This window comes from Fringilla coelebs (assembly GCF_963513975.1).
Source record: "Fringilla coelebs genome assembly, chromosome: 33".
Lineage (NCBI taxonomy): Eukaryota > Metazoa > Chordata > Aves > Passeriformes > Fringillidae > Fringilla > Fringilla coelebs.
The window spans coordinates 1706146-1723105 of NC_140059.1; the positions used below are offsets into that span (position 1 = coordinate 1706146).

The 16960-nt window shown below is 68.0% G+C and overlaps 1 protein-coding gene across 1 annotated transcript; it reads left to right on the top strand.

Moving 5' to 3' along the window:
- Nucleotides 1-234: 234 nt before the first annotated feature.
- On the top strand, nucleotides 235-16728 carry LOC311164555 (phosphofurin acidic cluster sorting protein 1-like; the record flags this gene model as incomplete). The annotated part of the gene is made up of 18 exons (XM_084224045.1): nucleotides 235-298; nucleotides 366-759; nucleotides 1321-1408; nucleotides 2438-2527; nucleotides 3611-3736; nucleotides 5161-5305; nucleotides 6684-6775; nucleotides 6869-6940; nucleotides 7564-7623; nucleotides 8349-8497; nucleotides 9321-9387; nucleotides 10184-10246; nucleotides 11064-11164; nucleotides 12030-12165; nucleotides 13284-13388; nucleotides 14249-14355; nucleotides 15262-15437; nucleotides 16618-16728. Coding segments are annotated over 18 exons (2146 nt in total), but the record flags the coding sequence as incomplete, so codon positions are not given.
- Nucleotides 16729-16960: the final 232 nt, after the last annotated feature.

Sequence of the window (16960 nt, forward strand, 5' to 3'; positions counted from 1 at the left end):
GTCACCGTGACAATGAGGTCACTGTGTCACTGGGACATGGCACCGTGTCCCCAGCCCTGTCCCTGCTGCCAGCTGTCCCGGTGTCCCCATGGCCCTGCTGTCCCCAAACCTTGTCCCCTCCTTGTCCCCTCTGTCCCTGTCCCCACCCGGTGCCGGGGACACGGGGGGGCCTCACAGGGGGGTGGGGACAGTCCCTGGGGTGGGGACAGGGGACATTCAGGGCTGGTGACAGCGATGGCGACAGGGGGCGGGGCCATCGGGGCCACCCGGGCTGTCCCCGCGGTGTCCCCCGGCCCCCGTGACCCCCCGGTGACCCCGCAGTGCCCCCCAAGGGGGTGTGGCCTCCTCGCCTCTCACCCAATCAGCGCCCGCGACCCCCGGGGTGGGCGTGGCCTCCGCAGTGCTGGGCGTGGCCTCTCCTGACAGGGGGGCGTGGCCGCCGTTCCGCAGAGGGGTGGGCGGTGACCAATCAGCGACGCGCGTGGGCGGAGCCAGGACCGGCGCTGCCCAATTAGATCCCGCGGGGCGGCGCGGCGGCCAATCAGGCGCGGGGGGCGTGGCCGGCGCGGCGGCGGCGATGGCGGAACGCGGCGCCCCCCGCGCCCCCCCCGGGCCCGGAGCCCCCCCGGGGCCCCCCCCGGGCCCCCCCGCGCCCCCCCCCGGGCCCGGGGCGCCCCCGGGACCCCCGCCCGGGCCGGTGCACATGAACCTGTTCGCCACGTGGGAGGTGGATCGCAGCTCGCCCAGCTGCGTGCCCAGGTGAGGGGGGGGCACCGACCCCCGGGGACCCCCCTCAGACACCCCCGGGACCCCCCAATCACCGGGACACCCCTGGGACCCCCAGGGAGCGCCCAATCCCCGCAACGCCCCCGGAACCACCACCGGGACCCCCAGAGACCCCCCCCCAGGATCCTCCCGGACCCCCCGGGACTTGCCCAATCCTCGGGACCCCCAGAGACCCCCCCGGGACCCCTCAATCACCGGGACCCCCAAGGACCGCCCAATCACCGGGACGCCCCCGGGATTCCCTCGGGACCCCCAGAGACACCCCAGGGACCCCCCAGTGCCCGGGAACCCCCCAGAACCCCCCGCAGGATCCCCCAATTCCCGGGAATCCCCCGGGACCCATTTTGGGGAGGGGGCTGCGGGGTCCCGGGGGGTCCCTGAGCGATCCCGGGGGGTGTCAGATCTTGGGACCGGGACTTTTTTTTTGGGGGGGGGGGGGATCCTTTGGGGAGTCCCAGCCCTTGGGGCTTTGGGACCCTTTAATTTGGGGAGGGGTCTCTGGGGTGAGCCCCCCACCCCCGGTTTTCCCCCCAGGCTGTTCAGCCTCACCCTGCGGCGCCTGGCGCTGCTCCGGGAGGTGCCCAAGGACCGCGGCTCGGTGGTGATCGCCGTCAAACTGCAGGTGGGGGGATCCTGGGGGGGTTTGGGGGGGTCTTGGGGAGGTTTGGGGGGGTCTGGAAGGGTCCTGGAGGGGTCTGGGGGGGTCCTGGGGATGTTAGGGGGCGGTCTGGGGGGTGCTGGGGGGGTCTGGAGGGGTCCTGAGGGGGTCCGGGGGGGGGTTTGGGGGGATCCTGAGGATGTTGGGGGGGGGTTGGGGGGGTCTTGGGGAGGTTTGGGGGGGTCTGGAAGGGTCCTGGGAATGTTAGGGGGTGGTCTGGGGGGTCTGGAGGGGTCCTGAGGGGGTCTGGGGGGGGTTTGGGGGGGTCCTGAGGGGGTCTGGGGGGGTCTTGGGGAGGTTTGGGGGGGGTCTGGAAGGGTCCTGGAGGGGTCGGGGGGGGTTTGAGGGGGTTTGGGGGGGTCCTGGGAATGTTAGGGGGCGGCCTGGGGGGTCCTGGGGGGGGTCTGGAGGGGTCCTGAGGGGGTTTGGGGGGGTCTTGGGGAGGTTTGGGGGGGTCTGGAAGGGTCCTGGAGGGGTCTGAGGGGGGTTTGAGGGGGTCTGGGGGAGGTTTGGGGGATCCTGGGGGGTCCTGGAGGGGTCTGGGAGGGTCCTGAGAGGGTCTGGGGGGTCCTGGAGGGGTCTGGGAGGGTCTTGGGGGGAGCTTGGGGGGTCCTGGAGGGGTTTGGAGGAGTTTTGGGGGGTCCTGAGAGGGTCCTGGCGGGGTCTCGGTGGGTCCTGGGGGCATCCGGGGGGGTCTGAGAGGGTCTTGGGGAGGTTTGGGGGAGTCCTGGAGGGTTTTGGGGGGCTCCTGGGGGATTTGAGGGTTCTTGGAGGGTCCTGGGGGGGTCCCGGGGGTCCCGAAGGCTTTAGGGTGGGCAGTGAAAATTGGAGGGGGGTCGCAGGGGGTCCCTGGAGGGCTCCTTGGGGGGGGTTGGGGGGCTCCCTGGGGGGTGCAAAGTCCATTTTTTAGTTGGGGGGCGGGGAGGTCCCATCGAGTCCCGACTTTTGGGGTTCCCCGTGGGGGTCCCGACCCCTCCCCTCCCCTCCCCCCAGGGCTCCAAGCGGATCCTGCGCTCCAACGAGATCCCGCTGCCCCCCGGGGGCCCCCCCGAGACCGAGCTGCAGCTCACCTTCTCCCTGCAGGTACTGGGGACCCCCCCCCCAACTCTGGGGACCCCCCCCGGGGGGCAGCGACACCCCCAGACCCCCCCCCCAAAACTGCCCTCCCTTCCCAGGTGATGCTGTGACCCCCCCAAACCCCCCTTTTCCCCCCCAAAATCGCCCCCCCCGGGGTCAGTGACCCCCCCGCCGTGTCCGTGACCCCCCCGCCGTGTCCATGACCCCCCCCAAAGATCAATGACCCCCCCCAGGATCCCCTCCCACCCAAACCCCCTCCCCAACCCTGCCCCAGGTGATGCTGCAACCCCCAGACCCCCCCAAATCTCGACCCCCCCAGCGATCCCTCCCCCCCCCCCAGGGCTCCGTGCCCCCCCCCCCCACTCCGTCCTTGCCCCCTCCTCGATGTCTCTGCCCCCCCCAGGGCTCAGTGACCCCCCCAAACCCCCTCAGGACCCCCCCAAACCCCCTCAAACCCCCTCAGGATCCCCCCAAACCCCCTCCTCAAACCCATTCCAGGTGATGCTGTCACCCCCAAACCCCCTTTTTTTCCCCAAAACTCGCCCCTCCCGGGGGTCGGTGCCCCCCCTCAGGGGTCGGTGCCCCCCAGGGCTCAGTGACCCCCCCAAACCCCCTCCCCAAACCCATTCCAGGTGATGCTGTCACCCCCAAACCCCCATTTTTTTCCCCAAAACTCGCCCACCCCAGGGGTCGGTTCCCCCCCCCAGGGGTCGGTGACTCCCCCCAGGGATCGGTGCCCCCCAGGGCTCAGTGACCCCCCCAAACCCCCTCCCCAAACCCATTCTAGGTGATGCTGTCACCCCCAAACCCCCTTTTCTTCCCCAAAACTCACCCCCCCCGGTGGTCGGTGCCCCCCACCGGGGATCGGTGCCCCCCCCCAGGGGTCGGTGCCCCCCCAGGGCTCAGTGACCCCCCCAAACCCCCTCCCCAAACCCATTCCAGGTGATGCTGTCACCCCCAAACCCCCTTTTTTTCCCCAAAACTCGCCCCCCCCGGGGGTCGGTGCCCCCCCCCGGGGATCGATGACCCCCCCCAGGGGTCGGTGACCCCCCCCGGGGGTCGGTGACCCCCCCGTGCCCCCCCCCGCAGTACGGGCATTTCCTGAAGCGCGACACGAACCGGCTGCAGGTGATGCTGCAGCGCCGCAAGCGCTCCAAGCACCGCCCGTTCCTGGGCTACAAAACGCTGGCGGTGGGGCTGATCAACCTGGCCGAGGTGGGGGGCACGGGGAGGGGGCTCGGGGGGATCCTGAGGGGGTTTGGGGGGATCCTGAGGGGGTTTGGGGGGTCCTGAGGGGGTTTGAGGGCGTCCTGAGGGGGTTTGGGGGGGGTCCTGTGGGGGTTTGGGGGGGTCCTGAGGGGGTTTGGGGGGGTCCTGAAGGGGTTTGGGGGGTCCTGAGGGGGTTTGGGAGGGTCCTGAGGGGGTTTGAGGGGGTCTTGAGGGGGTTTGAGGGGGTCTTGAGGGGGTTTAGGGGGGTCCTGAAGGGGTTTGGGGGGTCCTGAAGGGGTTTGGGGGATCCTGACGGGGTTTGGGGGGGTCCTGAGGGGGCTCGGGGCAGTTCTGAGGGGGTTTGGGGGGGTCCTGAAGGGGTTTGGGGGGTCCTGAGGAGGATTGAGGGGGTCCTGAGGGGGTTTGGGGGCGTCCTGAGGGGGTTTGGGGGGTCCTGAGGGGGTTTAGGGGGGTCCTGAGGGGGCTCGGGGGGGGTCCTGAGGGGGTTTGGGGGGGTCCTGAGGGGGCTTGGGCGGTCCTGGAGATGTTTGGGAGGGTCTGGGGGAGTCCTGAGGGGGTTTGGGAGGGTCCTGAGGGGGTTTGGGGGGTCCTGAGGGGGTTTGGGGGGTCCTGAGGGGGTTTAGGGGGGTCCTGAGGGGGTTTGGGGGGTCCTGAGGGGGTTTGGGGCGTCCTGAGGGGGTTTGAGGGGGTCTTGAGGGGGTTTGAGGGGGTCTTGAGGGGGTTTAGGGGGGTCCTGAAGGGGTTTGGGGGGTCCTGAGGGGGCTCGGGGCGGTCCTGAGGGGGTTTGGGGGGGTCCTGAAGGGGATTGAGGGGGTCCTGAGGGGGATTGAGGGGGTCCTGAGGGGGGTCAGGGCGGTCCTGAGGGGGTTTGGGGGGGTCCTGAGGGGGTTTGGAGGGGTCCTGAGGGGGGTCGGGGGGGTTCGGAGGGGGGTTGGTGGGTCCCGAGGGGGTTTGGAGCGGTCCAGAGGGGGTTTGGGGGCATCCTGAGGGGGTTTGGGGGGAATTTGGGGCCGTCCTGGGGGGATCCTGAGGGGGTCTGGGGGGTCTTGGGGAGGCTTGGGAGGGTCTGGAAGGGTCCTGGAGGGGTCGGGGGGGGGATTTGAGGGGGTCTGGGGGAGGTTTGGGGGATCCTGGGGGATTCCTGGAGGGGTCTGGGAGGGTCCTGAGGGGGTCTGGGGGGTCCTGGGGATGTTTGGGGGGGTCCTGAGGGGGTTTTGGGGGGTCCTGAGGGGGGGCGGGCGGTCCTGAGGGGGTTTGGGGGGGTCTCGAGGGGGTTTGGGGGGGTCCTGAGGGGGTTTGGGGGGGTCTCGAGGGGGTTTGGGGGCTCTGGGGGTCTCAGGTGCCCCATGAAAGGGTCTGGGGGGGTCGGGGGGGCTCTGGGGGTCTCAGGTGTCCCCTCCCCCCCCCAGGTGCTGCAGCTGCCCAGCGAGGCGGGGCCCCCCCAGGCCCTGGTGCTGCACCGGGCGCTGACGGAGCCGCTGCCGGTGGCCGAGGTCGGGGTGGTCGCGCTCTCGAGCCAGCCCGTGGAGAGCGAGGGCAAAGCCAAGGGAGCCGGTGGGCACCGGGAACCGGGGAGGGGAACGGGCACCGGGGGGGAACGGGGAGGGGAACGGGCACCGGGGGGGAACGGGCACCGGGGGGGAGAACGGGCACCGGGGGGGAACGGGTACCGGGGGGGGAAACGGGCACCTGGGGGGAACGGGTACCGGGGGGCACCGGGCACCGGGGGGGGGAAACGGGCACCGGGAGGAGGAACGGGGGGAGGAACGGGAACCGGGGGGGAACGGGTACCGGGCACCGGGGGTGGGGAACGGGCACCGGGGTGGGGAACGAGAGGGGAAACGGGCACCGGGGGGGGAACGGGCACCGGGGGGGAGGAACGGGCACCGGGGAGGGGAACGGGCACCGGGAGGAGGAACGGGGGGAGGAACGGGCACCGGGGGGGAAATGGGCACCGGAGGTGGGGAACGAGAGGGGAAACGGGCACCGGGGGGGGAACGGGCACTGGGGGGGAACAGGCACCGGGCAACGGGGTGCACCGGGGAGGGGAACGGGCACCGGGGAGGGGAACGGGCACCGGCGGGGCACCGAGGGGGGAAACGGGCACCGGGGGGAGAAACGGGCACCGGGGGGACACCGGGGGGGAACGGGCACCGGGGGAGAACGGACACCGGGGGGAGAAATGGGCCCCGGGGAGGGGAATGGGCACCGGGGGGAACGGGGAGGAGAACGGGCACCGGGCACCGGGGGGGGGAACGGTGGGGGAACGTGTACCGGGAGGGCACCGGGGGAAGGAACGAGCACCGGGGGGAGGAACGGGCACCGGAGAGGGGAACGGGCACAGGGGGGCACCGGGGGCGCGGGGAGAACGGGGGGGAACCAGGGGTTATGGGGGGGAACGGGAGCATAACGGGCACTGGAGCGGCACCGGGGAAAGGGAACGGGGGAACGGGGCAGGGAACAGGTGGTGTCAGGGGAGTACCGGGGGGGGGAACGGGGGAGGAACGGGGGTACTGGGTGGGCACCGGGGGGGCACAGGGGGCTGGGGGCGTTACGGGACCAACTGTGTGGGCACCGGAGGGGCACCGGGGGGAGGGGAACGGGTACGGGGAGAACGGGATGGGCGGCCCGGGTGGGGGGTGGGAGGGGCACCCAGAGCGCTTGGGGAGGGGTCCCCAGTGGGTGCTGGGGGGGCACTGCTGGGTCCTGGGTGCCCCCTCCCCACCCCCACCCATGGGTGCCCCCCCTCATTCATCCCCCAAACTTTTCCCTTTTTTTTCACATTTTTTCTCCTTTTTTTCTGTTTTTTTTTCCCCGTTTTTTCTCCTTTTTTCTGGCTCCTCCCCTCCATGTTTCTTTGCGCCCCCTCCCCATTTTCCCACCCCACCTTTGGGTGCCCCCTCCCCATTTTTTGCCCCCTCCCCACCCCCAGACCGCTCCCCGGACCTGGACCAGGACTCGGAGGAGGATGAGGAGAGTTTCTCCTCGGAGCCCGAGGGCAGCGATGACGCTCTGCCGGGCCAGGTGCGACCCCCCCCCCAAATTCCAGACCCCTCCCCCAAATTCCAGCACCCAGGGGTGCCCCCCATCCCCCCTGACCCCCCCTGACCCCCCCAGGACCTGTTCGATGAGGAGGAGGAGCTGCCCAAGGGGAAGAAGCCGAGGAGGAAGGGCCCGGGGGGCGCCAGGGTGAGGGGGGGGAGGGGCTCAGGGTGGGGGAGGGGTCGGGGGGCGGGTCCAGGGTGGGGGAGGGGTCAGAGACGATTTGGGGGTACCTGGGAGGGGTGGGGGAGGGGCTTCGGGGGCGGTCCCCAGTGGGGGTTGGGGGGTCTCAGGAGGTTTTGGGGGGTCCTGGGGGTGGTTTGGGGGGTCCCGAGGGGGTTTTGGGGGGTCCCGAGGGGATCCCCGATGATTTTGGGGGGTCCTGGGGGTGGTTTGGGGGGTCCCAAGGGGGTTTTGGGGGGTCCCGAGGGGATCCCCGATAATTTTGGGGGGTCCTGGGGGTGGTTTGGGGGGTCCCGAGGGGGTTTTGGGGTTCTCGGGGGGGTCCCAGCAGGTTTTGGGGGGTCCTGGGGGGGGTCTCAGGAGGTTTTGGGGGGTCCCGGGGGTGGTTTGGGGGGTCCCGAGGGGGTTTTGGGGGGGGTCCCAAGGGGATCCCGGATGGTTTTGGGGTTCCCGGGGCATCCCAGGAGGTTTTGGGGGGGTCTTGGGGGGGTCTCAGGAGGTTTTGGGGGGTCCCGAGGGGGTTTGGGGGTTCCCAGGGGGGTCTCAGGAGGTTTTGGGGGGTCTCTGACCCTCTCCCCCCCCCCCAGCACCCCAACATCAAACAGAAATTTGTGGCGCTGCTGAAACGGTTCCGGGTGTCTGAGGAGGTACCGGGGACAGAGGGACAGAGGGACAGAGGGACAGAGGGACAGGGGGACAGGGGGAGGACAGAGGGACGGGGGGGACACACAGGGTGACAGTGCTGGGGGGGCTGGCGGTGCCAGGGGGGTGACAGTGACACCGGGGGGGTGACAGTGACACTGGGGTGTCCCCAAGGGGTGACAATGACACTGGGGTGTCCCTGTGGAGGTGACAGTGCCATGGCTGTCCCCAGGGTGGCTTTGGCCTGGAGCACGTGTCCCCAGGGGGGTGACAGTGACACTGGGCTGTCCCCAGAGGGGTGACAATGACACTGGGGGGTGTCCCTGTGGAGGTGACAGTGACACTGGGGTGTCCCCAGGGTGGCTTTGGCCTGGAGCACGTGTCCCCAGGGGGGTGACAATGACACCGGGCTGTCCCCAGGGGGGTGACAGTGACACTGGGGGTGTCCCTGTGGAGGTGACAGTGCCATGGCTGTCCCCAGGGTGGCTTTGGCCTGGAGCACGTGTCCCCAGGGGGGTGACAGTGACACTGGGGTGTCCCCAGGGTGGCTTTGGCCTGGAGCACGTGTCCCCAGGGGGGTGACAGTGACACCAGGGTGTCCCCAGGGTGGCTTTGGCCTGGAGCACGTGTCCCTGTGGAGGTGACAGTGACACTGGGCTGTCCCCAGGGTGGCTTTGGCCTGGAGCACGTGTCCCCAGGGGGGGTGACAGTGACACCGGGGTGTCCCCAGGGTGGCTTTGGCCTGGAGCACGTGTCCCCAGCCGTGGCAGAGGACCTGGACGCTCTCTACGATTCCCTGGAGATTTTCAACCCCAGCGACAGCGGCGCCGACCTGGACGACACCGACAGCGTGCTGAGCACCCCCAAACCCCGGCTGAGGTCAGGGGCACCCCAAAAACCCCTGAGCACCCCAAAAACCCCTGAGCACCCCAAAAACCACCCTGAGCACCCCAAAAACCACCCTGGGCACCCCAAAACCCCGGCTGAGGTCAGGGGCACCCCAAAACCATCCTGAGCACCCCAAAATCCCATCCTGAGCACCCCAAAACCCCGGCTGAGGTCATGAGCACCCCAAAAACCGCCTGAGCACCCCGAAACCCCCTGAGCACCCCCAAACCCCGGCTGAGGTGACAGGGGGACCCCAAAACCCCCCCAGGCACCTCCCCCATGTCACGGTGTCACCTCCCCTGGGTGTCCCCAGTGCCACCAGTTTGGCACCCGTGTCCCACCGTGTCCCCCCTGGTGCCATCCGTGTCCCCTCTGTCCCTCTGTCCATCTGTCCCTTCTGTCCCTCTGTCCCTTCTGTCCCTCTGTCCATCTGTCCCTTCTGTCCATCTGTCCCTCTGTCCATCTGTCCCCTCTGTCCCTTCTGTCCATCTGTCCATGTGTCCCTTCTGTCCCTCTGTCCCCTCTGTCCCTCTGTCCATCTGTCCCCTTTGTCCCTCTGTCCATCTTTCCCTCTGTCCCTCTGTCCCTCTGTCCATCTGTCCCTCTGTCCCCTCTGTCCATCTGTCCCTCTGTCCTTCTGTCCATCTGTCCCTTCTGTCCATCTGTCCCTCTGTCCTTCTGTCCATCTGTCCCTTCTGTCCATCTGTCCCTCTGTCCCTCTGTCCCTCTGTCCCCTCTGTCCCTCTGTCCCCTCTGTCCCTCTGTCCATCTGTCCCTTCTGTCCATCTGTCCCTCTGTCCCTCTGTCCCCCCAGGCCGTTCTTCGAGGGTCTCTCCCAGTCGAGCTCCCAGACCGAGATGGGCAGCGAGGGCCCCGCCCCGGTCAGTGCCGGACTGGGAGCACTGGGATGGACTGGGAGGGGCTGGGATGGAACTGGGGGGAATGGGATGGGACTGGGGGGGACTGGGATGGACTGGGAGGGACTGGGATGGACTGGGGGGGACTGGGATGGGACTGGGGAGGACTGGGAGGAATTGGGGGGAAACTGGGAGGGACTGGGGGGAAACTGGGGGGCACTGGGAGGGACTGGGAATGAACTGGGATGGACTGGGAGGGACTGGGATGGACTGGGAGGGACTGGGGGGAAATTGGGAGGGACTGGGAGGGACTGGGGGGGGACTGGGATGGACTGGGATTGAACTGGGATTGAACTGGGATGGACTGGGAGGGACTGGGAATGAACTGGGATGGACTGGGGGGAAACTGGGAGGGACTGGGATGGCACTGGGATGGACTGGGGGGAAACTGGGAGGGACTGGGATGGCACTGGGATGGACTGGGGGGAAACTGGGAGGGACTGGGATGGGACTGGGATGGGACTGGGATGGGACTGGGGGGGACTGGGATGGGACTGGGAGGGGAACTGGGAGGGAACTGGGATGGAGAGGAATAAACTGGGAGGGACTGGGAGGGGACTGGGGGGCACTGGAAGGGACTGGGGGGGACTGGGATGGACTGGGAGGGAACTGGGGAAACTGGGAGGGACTGGGAACGAACTGGGAGGGACTGGGAGGGCAGTGGGAGGGTCACTGGGGGGGTTACTGGGAGCACTGGGGGGTCACTGGGGTTTTGGGGGGGTCCCAGACATTTTTGGGGTCTCTCCCCTCCCCCCCCCAGGCAGAGCCGGGGCCTCGCAGCGGCCGCAGAGCCCCCGAGGAGGGGCCGGACCCCGAGGGGCTGGTGAGACCCCCACCCTAAAATCCCAAAATCCCCAAATCCCCCCAAAACTGCCCCCAAAAAGAGCCCCCACAAAATCCCCACCAAATTCCCCAAAACTGCTCCCAAAAACCACTAAAAATCCCCCCAAGCTGCCCCTAAATTCCCCAAAACTGCCCCAAAAATCCCCCAAAAATGAGCCCCCCCAAACCGCCCCAAAATCCCCCCCAAACCGCCCCAAAATGGTCCCAAAACTGCCCCAAAATCCCCCAAAACTGCCCCAAAATGGTCCCAAAACTGCCCCTAAATCCCCCAAAACTGCCCCAAAATCCCCCAAAAATGATCCCCCCCAAACCACCCCAAATCCCCCAAAATGGGCCCCAAACCGCCCCAAATCCCCCCAAAACTGCCCCAAAATGGTCCCAAAACTGTCCCTAAATCCCCCAAAACTGCCCCAAAATGGTCCCAAAACTGCCCCTAAATCCCCCAAAACTGCCCCAAAATCCCCCTGAAATGAACCCCCCACAAAATCCCCCCCAAAATCCCCCCAAAAATGAACCCCCAGCACCACAAAATCCCCACCCCAAACCCCCCAAAAACTCCACCTCACCCCAAAACTTTCCCCCAACCCCTCCCCAAATCCCCCCCCACCCCAAAAAAGACCCCCTGGGACCCCTCACCCCCCCCCAAAAAAAAAATCCCAAATTTTGGGGATTCCCCGTCTCGATTTTGGGGGTTTCCCCCAAAATAACCCCAAAATTTTCGGGTTTTGGGGTTCCCCCCGGTTTTTGGGGTGCCCCCCCATTTTTGGGGTGCCCCCAACCCCTTTTTGTCCCCCCAGGACCCCCGGGGGGACCCCGAGCCCCCGGCAGAGCCCGGGGGGGTCCCCGAAAAGTTGAAGACCCCCCTGAAGGGGAGCAAGGGGGAGGCGGCGTCACCCCGGTGAGGGATCCCCCCCAAAACTGGGGACCCCCCCAAAACTGGGGACCCCCCCCAAAACTGGGGACCCCCCAAATCCGGGGTCCTAAAGGGGATTTTGGGGTCCCAAAGTGAGATTTGGGGTCCCTGGGGTGGATTTTTGGGGTCCTGGGTTGATTTTTTTGGGGTCCCGGCTGGGTTTTGGGGTCCCTGGGGGTTATTTTGGGGTCCCCAGGAGGATTTTGGGGTTCCCTGAGTGATTTTGGGGGGTCCCCGGGTGGGTTATTTTGGGGGGTCCCGGTGGTTTTTTGGGGTCCTGGGGTGTGTTTTGGGGTCCCAGGGTGGGTTTTTGAGGGTCCCTGGTGGTTTTGGGATCCCGGGGGGTCATTTTGGGGTCCCGGGTGGGAAAGTTTGGGGGTCCCGGGGTTGTTTTTGGGGTCTCCCGGTGAGTTTTTGGGGTCCGGGAGGTGTTTTGGGGGGTCCCGGGGGGGTTTTGGGGTCTCCGGGTGAGTTTTTGGGGTCCGGGAGGTGTTTTGGGGGATCCCGGGGGGGGTTGGGGGTCCCGGATGAGGTTTTGGTGTCCCGGGGGGGTTTTGGGGGGTCCCGGGTGGGGTTTTGGGGGTCCCTGGTGGGTTTTCGGGTCCGGGGGGTGTTTTTGGGGTCCCGGATGAGGTTTTGGGGTCCGAGGGGGGTTTTCGGGTCCGGGGGCTGTTTTTGGGGTCCGGGAGGTGTTTTGGGGGTCCCGGATGAGGTTTTGGGGGTCCCGGGGGTGTTTTTGGGGTCCCGGTGGGTTTTTGGGGTCCCGGTGGGTTTTTGGGGTCCCGGGTGGGGTTTTGGGGGCTCCCGGCGGTTTTTGGGGTTCTGGGGTGCAGCGCTGTCCCCCCCCCAGGCCGGACGGGGGGGCCCCCCCGGGCCGGGGGCGCAGGGGGACCCCCCTGAGGGAGCGGGGGCTGCCCCGGGGGGGCCCCGGAGAGAGAGAGACCCCCGAGGGAGAGAGACCCCCCGAGGGAGCCCCCCCCGCACAGGTGACAGGGACAGGGGGACACTGGGGGACAGAGGGACATTGGGGGGACAATGGGGACATTGGGACAGTGGGACAGTGGGGACATGGGGGGACAGAGGGACAATGGGACATTGGGGGGACAATGGGGACAGGGGGACAATGGGGACATTGGGGACATGGGGACAATGGGGACATGGGGACAATGGGGACATGGGGACATTGGGGACAGAGGGACAATAGGACATTGGGGGGACAGGGTGACAGAGGGACATTGGGGACATTGGGGGGACAATGGGGACTGTGGGGACAGTGGGACAGTGGGGGTGGGGGGGACATTGTGGACAGTGGGGGGACAGTGGGGACAGGGGGACAATGGGGACATGGGGGACATTGGGGGACAGAGGGACAATGGGACATTGGGGGGACAATGGGGACTGTGGGGACAGTGGGGACAGTGAGGACAGGGGGATAATGGGGACAGAGGGACAATGGGGACATGGGGGGACAGAGGGACAATGGGGACAGTGGGGGGACAATGGGGACAGGGGGACAATGGGGACTGGGGGGACAGTGAGGACAGGGGGACAACGGGGACATGGGGGGACATTGGGACAATGGGGGGACAATCGGGACATTGGGGACAGGTGACAGCAGGGACAATACGGGGACAACGGGGACAGTGGGGACACCATGGGGACACCATGGGGGGCACAGGGACACGGGGGAGGGGTTGACAAGGGGGGGCACTGGGGACACTGGGGGACACCGGGATGTCACAGGTGGCACCGGGGCGGGGACATCGAGGTGACCCCATTTGTGTGGGGGGGGGAGGTGACAGCAGAGCTCGGAGCCCACCCGGGGGTGTCCCCAAACCCCCTCCCCCGCTCCCCACAGGGGGGGTTTGGGACTGTCCCCGCGCTCTGGGGCTGTCCCCACCGTGTCCCCGCGCTCTGGGGCTGTCCCCACCGTGTCCCCCCCGTGTCCCCGCGCTGTCCCCCCCGTGTCCCCGCGCTGTCCCCACTGTGTCCCCTCGCTCTGGGGCTGTCCCCGCGCTGTCCCCACCGTGTCCCCGCGCTGTCCCCGCGCTGTCCCCACCGTGTCCCCGCGCTGTCCCCACCGTGTCCCCCCGTGTCCCCCCAGGGTCCCCGGCGGGCGCTCTGGGAGCAGCTCGGGGCGGCGCTGGGCCCCGAGCCGGGGCTGCCCGAGAGCGTCGTGCTGGTCAGCGCCGGGGAGTGGCAGGGCCAGGTCAGGGGGGACCCCGAAATTGGGGGGGGACCCCGAAATGGGGGGGATCCTGAAATGGGGGGGGGAAACACCTCGAAATGGGGGGATCCCGAAATGGGGAGGGGGACACCACAAAATGGGGGGAAACCCCGAAATGGGGAGGGGGAAACACCTCAAAATGGGGGGGATCCCGAAATGGGGAGAGGGACCCCGAAATGGGGAGGGGGACCCCGAAATGGGGAGGGGGACCCTGAAATGGGGATGGGGACACCCCGAAATGGGGGGGAAACACCTCAAAATGGGGGGGGATCCGGAAATGGGATGGGACACCCCGAAATGGGGAGGGGGACCCCGAAATGGGGATGGGGACACCCCGAAATGGGGGGGAAACACCTCAAAATAGGGGGGATCCCGAAATGGGGAGAGGGACCCCGAAATGGGGATGGGGACCCTGAAATGGGGGGGACCCTGAAATGGGATGGGGACACCCCAAAATGAGGAGGGGACAGCCCAAAATGGGGAGGGGGAAACACCTCAAAATGGGGGGATCCTGAAATGGGGATGGGTACCCTGAAACGGGGAGGGGACACCCCAAAATGAGGAGGGGACAGCCCAAAGTGGGGAGGGAACCCCGAAATGGATGGGGGGGGAGGAAACACCTTAAAATGGGGGGGCACCCCAAAATGGGGATGGGACACCCCGAAATGGGGATGGAGACCCCAAAATGAGGAGGGACACCCCAAAATGGGGGGAGACCCCGAAATGGGGGCGAGGGGGAATCCAGGGGTGGGGGGAGCCCCGAAATAGGGGAGGGGGCAGTTTTGGGGGGGGCTGGGCACCTTTTGGGGGGGGTCTCTGACCCCCGTGCCCCTCCCCCCCAGTGGGTGTCCGAGCTGCTCCTGGCCCAGGGGGTGCCCGTGGTGGCCACGGCGGGGGGAGGGGAGCTGCAGGCGGCGCTCGGGGCCGTCCTGAGCCGGATCCAGCGGCTGTGAGTGACCCCCGGGACCCCCCCCAAAATAGGGGACATCCCCCCCCCCAAAATACAGGACACCCCCCCGAGACCCCCCAAAAATACGGGACATCCCCCCCCAAAATATGGGACACTGCCCTCGAGACCCCCCCCAAAATACGGAACACCCCCCCGAGACCCCCCCCCCAAAATACGGGACACCTCCCCCGAGACCCCCCCCAAATAGGGGACACCCCCCCCCCCAAAATACGGGATACCCCCCCCGAAATACGGGACAACCTTCCCGGGACCCCTCCCCAAAATACGGGGACACCCCCCCCCCCCGAGACCCCCCCAAAATAGGGGACACCCCCCCCGAAATACGGGACACCCCCCCGAGACCCCCCCCAAAATAGGGGACACCCCCCCCCCAAAATATGGGACACCCCCCCCCGAGACCCCCCCCCCAAAATCTGGAACCCCCCCGCCCCCCCCAAAATCTGGGACCACCCCCCCCCAAAATCTGGGACCCTCCCCAATCCCTGAATCCCCCCATGGAACCTTCTGGAACCTCCCCTTGCCCACCCCCCACCCCCCGCGATGTCTGGGGGGTCCCCCCCCAAAGGACACCCCCCCCCCCAAATCTGAGATTCCCCCCCCAAAAAAAGTCCCAGGACCCCCGCCCGAATTTGAATCCCTCCCCTCACCTGTCCCCTTACCTGTCCCCATGTGTCCCCTCCTGTCCCTTACCTGTCCCTTCCCCTGACCTGTCCGTGTCCTCGCAGGTGTCACCTGTCCCCTCACCTGTCCCCATGTGTCCCCTCCTGTCCCTTACCTGTCCCCTCCCCTGTCCCCATGTGTCCCTTCACCTGTCCCCTTCATCCCTCACCTGTCCCTCCCTGTCCCCTCCCGTGTCCCACCTGTCACCTGTCCGTGTCCCCGCAGGTGTCACCTGTCGCCGCTGCCCCCCCGCGTGCTGAAGGTGGTGGCCGTGGGCGGGGCCGGGTACCACGGGAGCCTCCTGAGGAGCTTCGTGCGGCACCTGGGCACACCTGGGGCACACCTGGGCCCCCGCGGGCCCGACTGGCTCGGCCTCCTGCGCTTCCTCATCGTGCCCCTGGGTACCTGGGCACACCTGGGCACACCTGGGGGAAGTGGGGGGCACACCTGGGCACAGCTGGGCACACCTGGGGGACATGGGGGGCACACCTGGGTACACCTGGGAGGGTGGGGGACACACCTGGGCACACCTGGGGGAAGTGGGGGGCACACCTGGGCACAGCTGGGCACAGATGGGCACAGATGGGCACAGCTGGGAGGGTGGGGGGCACACCTGGGCACACCTGGGGGATGTGGGGGGCACACCTGGGCACAGCTGGAGGACACACCTGGGCACACATGGGGGACACACCTGGGCACACATGGGAAGGTGGGGGGCATGGGGGACATGGGGGTCACACCTGGGCACACCTGGGGGACGTGGGGGGCAACCTGGGCACAGCTGGGAGGGTGGGGGGGACACACCTGGGAGGGTGGGGGGCACACCTGGGCACAGCTGGGCGGGGGGGACACACCTGGGAGGGTGGGAGGCACACCTGGGCACACCTGGGGGACATGGGACACACCTGGGTACACCTGGGAGGGTGGGGGGCACACCTGGGCACACCTGGGGGACATGGGGGACGCACCTGGGCACACCTGGGCACACCTGGGAGGGTGGGGGGCACACCTGGGCACACCTGGGGGACATGGGACACACACCTGGGCACACCAGGGAGGGTAGGGGGCACACCTGGGGGGCATGGAGACACACCTGGGCACAATTCAGAGGCATGGGGGATACCTGGGCACAGCTGGGTGATGTGGGGGGCACACCTGGGAGGGTGGAGGACACACCTGGGGGGCATGGGGACACACCTGGGCACAGCTGGGTGATGTGGGGGGCACACCTGGGCACACCTGGGTGACATGGGGGACACACCTGGGCACAATTCAGGGGCATGGGCGATACCTGGGGACATTGGGGCACACCTGGGGGGGGTCTCTGGGCACACCTGGAGGTACCTGGGGCACACCTGGCCACACCTGGGGGGTCTCTGTGTCCACCTGGGCACACCTGGGGGGGCTCTGTGCCCACCTGGAGGTACCTGGGCACACCTGGGGGGTCTCTGTGCCCACCTGGAGGTACCTGGGCACACCTGGGGGGGCTCTGTGCCCACCTGGGGTGGTCTCTGGGCACACCTGGGGGGGCTCTGTGCCCACCTGGGTGGTCTCTGTGCCCACCTGTCCCCGTGTCCCCAGGTCCCCACCCCGTGGCGCAGCACCTGGGCACCCTCGATGGCCGCTACGGCTCCGCCTTCCTGGACCCGCCCTGGCGGGAGCTGTTCGCCCGCAGCGAGCCCCCCCCCAGCGGTACGGGCACACCTGGGCACACCTGGGCACACCTGGGGACATGGGACACACACCTGGGCACACCTGGGGGACATGGGACACACACCTGGCACACCTGGGGGACATGGGACACACACCTGGGCACACCTGGGGGACATGGGACACACACCTGGGCACACCTGGGGGACATGGGACACACACCTGGCACACCTGGGCACACATGGGGGACATGGGACACACACCTGGACTGGAC